This window comes from Haemaphysalis longicornis, unplaced genomic scaffold, assembly GCF_048455015.1.
Source record: "Haemaphysalis longicornis isolate Haplotype H1 unplaced genomic scaffold, Haemaphysalis longicornis Haplotype H1 scaffold_1, whole genome shotgun sequence".
Taxonomy (NCBI): Eukaryota; Metazoa; Arthropoda; class Arachnida; order Ixodida; family Ixodidae; genus Haemaphysalis; species Haemaphysalis longicornis.
Window position 1 is genome coordinate 48,006,095 of NW_027526203.1, and position 9,359 is coordinate 48,015,453.

The following is a 9,359-nucleotide window of genomic DNA, read 5'->3' on the forward strand; positions in this document are numbered from 1 at the left end:
GCAGCGTTTAGAAGTAAGAAAATGTAAATATGAGCGAAGAGACATTCGTATTTAATTGAATGGACATTTGTGTTAGATAGAAACGATGACTTCATTGTTTTATTTGTGACTGTGTTAGAAAATTAGGTTAGGCTTCAACGTAGGCCTATCAAGTATCAAGTCCACGCTCAGCGACGGTGCAATAGACCCTATGCGAAATTGCTTGGTGATCTAACAACACTGATGTAAACGAGACCGTCGGCCATATTGGTACGGGCGCCGATCGGGAAGTCCCGTATTGTTTACTGTGGAAGAGTAGGTGACGGTAACGCGGTATGGCTCAAACTGGACGGTGTTTTCCGGCTCTCGACCGCGGATTGTGGACGAAGGACTTGCCTGCGCTGCCGAGTGTGTCTGAAGACTCATACCACTCGGGGTGCCGCGCCAAAGACCCATCCGAGCGGCAGCGAAGCAGGGCATGCCGCCTAGCCACCGAGGCGCATTGCTCGCCTTCATCGGTGCGGACAAACACGTGCGACTCGCAGTAAGTAAATCCTTCTTTGTTTTTACTTGACGCGAGTTAACCGGTATGAGCATTTGTAGAGCACTTTGTTCATTGTTGTTTACCACGCAAATGCGTAGCGGCGACCCTGTTGCAGTAACCCTGAAAGAGACAATCGCTAGACCGTACCGCTAGTGGGTGGATTAGGTGTTTTCAAATGCTGTACATGGAATTTACGGGATGATTTTTGGCGAAGATGTTTAAGGAAAGGTTGCGGCCGTTTCCCGTGACGGTCATCCGCCCGCGCGTGTGCCGCAAAGCAATCGTGCTTTGCGGCGAAGTCAACTACAAAAGCGCACATACGCCTTGAGTTTTCTTTTTTTGTGTGTGTTCATTATTTATTGCGCATGCTCTGCGCAAAAATCTGTTTGTGTGTCTTTCTTCTCCCTTTTTGGTGGTGGGGTGGTTGTGTTTGTTTCTAAAGCGCATGTTTTTTGTGTGCACGAATAGATAATACAGTAAAACCTCGTTAGCTCGAACTCACTGAACTAGAAGATTTTTTTTAATTCGATGGGTCATCGGTATAGCCCGAATGTTTACCTGTTTATCTCGAAAGATTCTGGAAGTGAATTCCAGATAATCATATTATTGCTTGCTTAAGTTATGACGAACACGATTATGCGGGTACTGGTAGACATCATTACCCACACTGAGGTTTTTAAATGTTAACCTTCCTTCTCTTGAAAAATGCATTAACAAAGCATGCAGAGATACTTGCACGCTCGAACTTGACAAACAATTTTGACATCATTGCTATTTGAGGTGCAGATTATTGCCCTTGCAACAGTGTTAAGCAAGACACAAAATCTGGTCATTTTGAGTCTGTTCCTTGCGGCCACTGCTTTCTGCTCTGTCCCTTTACCATAAACTGTAGCGGACTAGTCCTGTTCTTCCCTGAGTGTTATTTACTGATACTCTCTCTGTTCTTGCAGGTTGGGCCTCATCCATGTGCTCAGCAGCTGCTTTCGCTCCCAGAAGAAAAGTGGCCGGCCCTATGTTGTGTGCCTCACCTTTGAGACGGACAGTGGGGCGATTGGGGAGGCATCGTGCGAGTGCCCGGCGGGTTGCAGTGGAGCATGGAGTCACATCCTGGCTGCTGTGCACCTACTCGCCCTCTTGCAAGCCGAAGGTTTTAAGAGGCGCCACCGGAGCTTGCGTGCACTGAGCTGCCACAACAGTGGGGACGTTCGAGACAGGAGGGTATCAAGCCAGCGAGTGTCCAAAACATTGACTGGAGAAGCCCGCGATAAAATGGCCCCTCCCTTCCCTTTCCAATGCGTCTGTTCGATGCACGTCGAGTACAGGAGCAATACGAGCAGCAACAAAGTGCCCTGCAGGCGCTTGGGAGAAAACTTGGTAGCCTTGGGAATTAGTTTTTTGCCCCAGTTGTGCTGGCCTCCCCCTCCTCCTCCCCCCCCCCCCCCCCCCCCAGTGACAGCAACAAGGACTGGCATGGCACCTGAAGGGTCACCTATGAGCTACCAGCAAGCATTAATGCCACATTTCGCCGTGGTCATCTCGCAAGCACGCAGAGGCTGGGCAACGTCGTGTTTACTAGACCGCGACATGCAGGGGTGCGCGAATGCTTCTTTTTGTTCCATTTCTATCTACAGTTATATCCACAAAAACGCAAAAGCACTAAATCTGATGCGCGGCGGCCTGATGCAACTGTGGCCGTTTTCTTTTTTCTTTTTGAATAAAACTTGAAAATTGTCTCAGCTACCTACATGAATGGCCACTATCATTACGTCGGAGGCATGCCTGCAGCATGTGACAAACTAGAGGAGTGAGTGTATTTTAGTCGCAAAATATTCGACAGTAAATACATCGTTGCTGGAATGACAATGGGCACCAAGTTAACTTGGCGTTACAACAAACCTTTCAGCCCAGCAAATCGGGAACCAAGTGCAAAAGCTCGAATTTTCCATCGTTAGATCATCATAAAACTGTGTTCGCCACTTCTGCAACGACACGCGGCTAAATGCAACGTAAAGAAACCAACAACACACTCCCATACCGTGCGCGCCCGCCACAGAGGAAATTTTCAACCGCGCCGTGACGGCGTAGTGCGGCAAGAAAAGTTTGTTTACAGCCCTAGGTAGGATAAAAGCTCGTGTAGGGGCTAAGCGGTACCATTTAACAATGAAATGAAGCGTGCGCAGAGCCAAAGGGACGAGTAAAGAAACAGCCTAATTTTGGCAACGTGGGGTACTTTTTCCCGGTCGAGCGCCGCTGTTAGTCGCGTGAATAGGCAGCGCACGCTCAGGCTTCATTTAGAATACAAAGGCTAGACAACAGAACTCCAACACAGCTGTATATTTCATACGGACAGCGACTACGGAACCCCGCGCTTAGCGAACCAACGACAAATATTCGCTCCAAGCGCACCGCGCCCAGCGTGTCACAAAGGTTGCTCGCGCCGGCACAGTTCGCGTCACAAAGTTCGCTCAAAATCGTGGAACTTCACGAACCTTTTCTCCATTTGAACCGGTATTTCCGCATTGCGTGCTCTGCGGCACGAATCAATGCTCCGGTATTGTAGTCTATCACCAAGAGCGGTCAATGCCCGCCTTCTATGTTTTGCTAATTGGTTTCGGTTTCAAACGACCGTACCAAAATGGCGGACCTAGTTACCGGAGTCGACGTGAGATGGCGGGGCGCATTTTGCATAGGGTCTATTAATGCAGGGCGGTATCTTTCCTGCTGTTAGCTAAACTGAATCAAATGAAATGTAAACGTGAGCCGACGTATATTCGTCACTGTGTAAAAGCACGTAAAAGCAACCTCCGCTTGCTTCATGCTGCGACTGTTCCAAATTTCCAGGCCTAACGTATTAGCATGGTAACGTTCGCAAGTGGCAGTTGTGCGCATTCACCATATTACAACAATACTGCGACGCGGAGTCGTGGTTCTGGCGAGTTGGTACATCACTGCAAGAGATTAAAAGCGCCGCAAAGACGGCGGACCGAAACGGAAGACGCACAGCGCACGGTGTGTCTTTGTGTTTCGGTCCGCCGTCTTTCGCCGTGTTTCGGTCCGCCGTGTTTGCGGCAGTCGACTGCGCATGCGCGAGTTAACGTGAACGGTAACTTACGGGCACAGGCTTTACCGGCGCCAGCGAGCTTCCTGGGCAGACGAAGTGTACCGTCGCGTATTGAATACAGCAAATGCAGTGCGCTCGGCGCTTTATGCTTTGTACAGCCTATGAAAGTAATCTTACTTGATGCTGTTTATTACGTCTTGGGGTCTTCCCATGGTGAGGCTGCAGTGTTATGCTGCATCTGGCAGTGTGCCAGAACACTTTTCTCTTAGCAGAGCCTGCCTGCTTCAGAGAGCGCGTCTCCCAGGTGGCGGATAGGGAGGCTCCTACCGAGGAGGCGGGCTAGTATTAGCAGATTTCAACCAGCACAACATATACTTCATTTAAAAAACTCAGCCTGCACATTCCTGTTTCGTAAAAGATGGCAGTATCATTAAGAATAAATGTGTTGTTGTAATTATGGTATGCACTACAGTTGCATTCAAATTGCATGTCCTCCCACGCTGGTAATCTTTGGACTGAAAACTGGACTGGGTGGTTCATCTAGGTTAGCCCAAGCATGTTGCAACTCAAGCCCATGCCTCTGTTTGGTAGGAGCGGTGCTTGCACCCGCGGACCAACAGGTGACGGGACAATGAAAGCTAGTGCCGTATTCTGCCACATAAATCGGCGTTCATGCTTATGTGTGTGCATGCCGTCAACTTAGCCTGTTTCGGAGCTGAAAATGTTGCTCCGGACTGCCTGTCTTGCACCCCTCATCCAGTGCCCGTTTCCCCGGGATGGTGCATTATACCCAACCCTGCCTGAGCCCGTTAAGCTCCAGAGGACTTCCACCCTGGGCCACGGCCCACAATGGCCCACCTGGTGCTGCAGCCCCGTCCACTCGCGCTTCGGCAGCATGCTGCCATGGGTTCTTTTTGGATAGCCGGGGGGGGGGATTTGGTGCTGCTACAATTGATCACGGCTGAACTAGCAGTGCTAGAAGAGGCCAACTGTGGGGACAGATACTCCTGTACAACAGAAAATGCCTGCTTTTGCTTACGCTGTCTAATCTTAAAAAAAAGAAGCAACACCTGGGCCATGAAGCACAGCATAGTGGAGGGCTACGGACTAATTTAGACAACCTGGGGCTATTTAATGTGCACCGTAATCTTGACACAACGGCACCATCGTATTTTGCCTATTTATTCCCCGCAATTACAGCCTGGCTGTCCTCGGTTACTGCATGCTGCAACCCTCCTCAGCTCGTCATGCTGCCAAAGCTTGCTACAAAAGAACTCGTGGCCTGCTCAGATTGACGTTTGGGTTTCACTACCGTTGACGGATGTGAAGGTTCGCTTACAGCCTCTGTACATTTTTTTTTTCGCTTGCTAGGAGTATACCACATTCATAGGCACTACAAAACTTTCAGTGCCTTGGAATGTCGCCACTTTTGCCTGCAGTTGGATGTGCATTACCCCCGCCTCCTCCCCAAACATGTGCTAGGCTTTTTTGCGAGCTGAGAACAAACTCGTTTATTACCTGTCAGTATGGTCACTCATGCTGTATGTGTTTCATTTTTCTGTATTCAGCAAGTTCCTGTTGTCATGAAGATGCTCCATCCCCATTGCCTGCTGCACCTGTTACTGGACAAGTCACTGGTGCTCCAAGAACTTTCATTTTGAGCTGTGAATGCAACACTGAGGGAGCTGAAGGCATGTTGAGAAATGCGTCGCCTGGGCTGCAGTTGGTGTTTCCCTTATTGCTTGAGATGTGCTCTAATAGGAGTGTTGCCACACTACCTTGGCAATGGGGCCTACACTGTATTTATACGAATCCAAATAAACATGATTTATTTGTCTGGAAAGTTTGCTTCAGAGACATCTCTTTGCTACAGACAGCAATATAGGCCAGGGTGAGAAATGGGAACTATTGAGTGCATGGTGGAGGCTGCCACGAGCACACAAAGACTGGCAACAGTACCGCTTGATTATGAACTTCTGCAACTTAATTTCCACGTGGTGGTTCGTTGTGCACCTGCAGCATTCCAAGAAAAATGGGATTCATGATGGTTTGCATGATGGAAATGCGAGGGTTTTCTGGGTCTTTCACAGCTGTGTCAATTTTTGAGCACCACAATGGGAACCTTGATGGAGCCAACATTTCAACAAGAGGAATCGCCTTCAGATAACTCCCCTTGTCAAAGCAATGGCTCAACAGTTATTCCTAATGGTGTGTTGATAGATAAGCACTGAGTGTGTTACAAAATTTTTTTATTCGCTAATGATCAACCAAACAATCAGGTCGTCCTAACGTGGTAGCCTTGTGGTTAATTTTGTTTATTCAGAAAGAAACTGATGCTTATCAAGGGTGTGTGCAATGCAGTGGTGTGTAAGTGTTTCGAGAACCATCATGAAACCCAGCAAAAGGCAACAAACCTCAAGACATCAGAGATCAAGGCGCTTGTTTTCAAGCAAAAGGAGCTTACATAGTACACCCCTAACTTTGCGGTATCCTAAATGGTAGAATGCAGTGCACATGAACAGGTAACAGAATAAAGTCTCTTAGCAAAATGGCTTGGTGCAGGTTGGTTGCCATGGCCATTTTGAGTCACTATGACTAATCTTTGTGCATAATCAGTCTCCTACTGTCCACTGCACCACAAAGGCCCCTCCCACAGACTTCAAATGCATGCTCTGTCATCTGAATCCATTCCTTTCTCTGCAGCGGCAAGAGTACAGTACAGACAATATTCATGCAGCAAGCTCACACAAGTGAAATTGGCCAACAAAGTATTTGTGCCAAAGCAGCAGCAAAGCCTAGAATTATGACGGGGGTCAAAAACACTGCAGCAACTGCATTTAATTGCAGAATGCGTGAGCTTTCCGAGATGCACTGTAAAGCTTACAACATGCCAATGTAAACTGCCTTAAAGCTCTGATGCAGAACAGCAGCAAGTAGAGAGCTATTTTAAAGCTTGTAAGCCCGCTGCGTAATTCTCGTTTTGTTTACCGGCGAGACGCGAAGTTGGAAGCCGCGAGCGCATGCCTCGCGTTGCTTCCTTTTGTGCGGCGAGAGGAGGCGGTGCTTCTTCCCGAGAACCTTCGTTGCGCTGGTATGCGGTCAGCTCTTCCCGCGGGTCGGGTGGCGGCCGTCCTTGGCCTCGGGAGGGGATTAGCCCCGACTTCCTCATTGTGCCGGCGAGCGCCCGTGGACAAAGGCGAGGCGGCGAGACGTTAAGACGTTGCTGTAAGGCGTTAGTCTAGACCGTTCTAAGCCGTCCGGCTTTCGCTTTGGAGCAGTTACCGCCCGTTCAACCTAGTGGGGTGACTGCTCCTCACGGTATGCGACTTTGTGTAGCCGAGGCCTTGCCTTGGCTTAGCGGTGGCAATAACGTTCGCGGAAGGCTGACTAGGAGTTGCATGAGAGAGATTATCGGGTCATGTGACCGCGGGGGTGACAGGTTTACGATTGGTTAGTTCTTTTTTTGTGTGTGTGTTTTATTTGTTTGTAGTGGACCAATCGGGGCTTTGAGAGCTGATGTCACCCTGATGTCAGCCCGGATATCCGCCTGACATCATGTGCACTCTCGCACCAGCAGGGGCGCTGCCCAAATCCTATAAATGCTAGGAACCCCATTACCGGGGGTCGGATTTTACTTCTTGCAGGCGCTTCGCGCCATCGGCTATGCCGAGCGTTCTTCTAAGATCCACCACTTGGGTCCATTCTCGTTTGTAGGTACCCTGTACCTTCGGCTATGCCGAGAGTTGTAACGAGTTACCCCATTTTATGTAAATATTGTAAATTTCTCTTGTAAATAGTACTGCCCATAAACTCCAAGTTATATCGTACCCAAGCCTGCGTCTAATGGCTACCGGAATCCAGCAACCACCGAACCCATCTACTCCTCGACGGCCGCCTCCGGCAGCTTAACAGATCGTCGGCCGCACCGGCGAACATCTCGTCTGGTCCTCATCGGCCGCACCGGCGAACATCGCGTCTGGTCCTCACCGGCTGACGGCGGTACCAGCGGATCCACCTTTGGGGGAGGAGAGAGAAGGAAAACTTTACTAAGCTAATAATGAGGATGTCCTGCAATGAAGTGTGCATGTCTCGTACAAACATCTGCACTGCTATTCTTGTATCCTGATTTTAGAGGACTCCTTGCAAAATTGCTAGCCATAATTACTTTGGTTCAGGTTAGCTGATGGTTAACAGTATATATAGTATCTGCATGCAAGCAGAAATAATGTGTTAAGCAGACACAGCCATGCAGCATTGAGTAAATGGAAGCAAGTGTGACGTCTTCTGTGCAAATCAGCGGTTGCCGAAATAAACAATGCGGCATGGCTATTAGCAGCAAATTTCCCTAAGGCAGAGGACACGCTGAGGCTTCATTGATTGTAGGGTTTAACGCTCAGACGCAATGTAGGCAATGGAGGGCTCCGGATTAATTTTGACCACCTGGGGATCTTTAACGTGCGCCGAAATCTCGCACACACGGGCATTTTTGCTTTTCACCTCCATTAGAAAAGCGGCCGCTGCGGCCGGGAATCGAACCCGTGATCATGTGCTCAGCAGCGCAACGCCTTAGCCACTGACCCACCCAGCGGGTGGTGCTGAGGCTTCATCAACTGGATGACACAAACCATTTGATTCGTGTTTGGGAGAAGGTGTACATGCAAGTCGAGAATTTCGAAATTAAGAGCATAAGAAAGTGCAACTCTCGGCCTAGGGCGAGCACAAATCATGGCTGCATGTTTATGCTCACGGTTAGCTGCCTGTACTGCAATGAATGTGCAAGTAGTTTTCTCCACCACCTATTCACCAAGTAGGGTTTTATGCTGACCATACCACTAGAGAGAGCAGGTTACGGGGTGACAAGGGTTGTCTGCAGCGAATCCCGCATGGCAGGCAAATATGTGGCCCTGAAAAGGGCCGTTTCAACAAGCCGATGGTCTTCGGTGGTGCCTTCGGTGGTGCCTCGTTGCACCTCAGGACGGCGAGCAGTACTGCAGGCAGTCGTTCCTCTCGTGGCCCTTGGCTCCACAGCGGACACAGCGGGAGAAGGTGTACTTGGCACCAGGTGTACTTGGCTCGTTCTGGCGAGAGAATGCCCCGCCCGTACCGCCTGGCCAGCGCCTTCACAAGGATCGCGGACATCGCGTCGATGCCACAATCCCTGGACACGTGGTATCCATCCGCGGCAAACAGGGACCGCTTCGGCTGTTTGGTCGCGTTCAGGAAACGGTGCTGCGCACAAATTCAACAAAGCAAGCAGACTGTCAGGGCAAATGCAAGCACACTTCACAGTACAGATATTTGGTGTTTGGTAACAACAGGACTCTCGAAGAAATGCGAAGAAGGCATCGGCTCACTACAAGTTCTTTTTTAACCATATATGCAAACATTTAGTGCGACTCTCTGCCATAAATAAGTTCTTTTTATGCCCCTGCTACACTAGGTTTTGAAATGCCATTCGGCTAAAATGACATTCGAGCCAAATAAGCACCAAACGAGACATTCGAGATTTCAAATGCCATTTCTAGCACTCGCACGCAGCGTCTTCGATCGGCAATAAAAGATATAATACTTCCGTACGTAAAACAAACAAAATATTTGCTTGTGGAACTTTGTTCACTGCTGATGTACTTAAAATATGAAACAAACATATTTAATACTCTCAAAACCAGTGGGTCAGTCGCAAAAAAAAAAAAAAAAACTACTCAAGACAGCCGCCACATTAGAGTAAAAACTGGTGCCTCTTCTAATTTGACATCATTTTACTGCCTTAGACTG

General features: G+C 49.0%; 1 protein-coding gene across 1 annotated transcript; it reads left to right on the top strand.

Annotated features, from left to right (window-relative positions):
• The first annotated feature begins 246 nt into the window (after positions 1–246).
• LOC144168137 (uncharacterized) lies at positions 247–4,506 on the top strand. Its single transcript, XM_077697205.1, has 3 exons — positions 247–523; positions 1,474–1,867; positions 4,345–4,506. Exons 1-3 carry the CDS (start codon positions 315–317, stop codon positions 4,504–4,506), a joined length of 765 nt encoding a protein of 254 aa, XP_077553331.1. The 5' UTR covers positions 247–314.
• Positions 4,507–9,359: the final 4,853 nt, after the last annotated feature.

Bases quoted from the DNA above. Each gene is read 5' to 3' on its own strand.
- LOC144168137 (XM_077697205.1), top strand. From the start codon at position 315: ATGGCTCAAACTGGACGGTGTTTTCCGGCTCTCGACCGCGGATTGTGG. The intron at 524-1,473 runs GTAAGTAAATCC...CTGTTCTTGCAG, and splicing joins ACAAACACGTGCGACTCGCA to GTTGGGCCTCATCCATGTGC. The intron at 1,868-4,344 runs GTGCCCTGCAGG...CCCCTCATCCAG, and splicing joins GCAATACGAGCAGCAACAAA to TGCCCGTTTCCCCGGGATGG.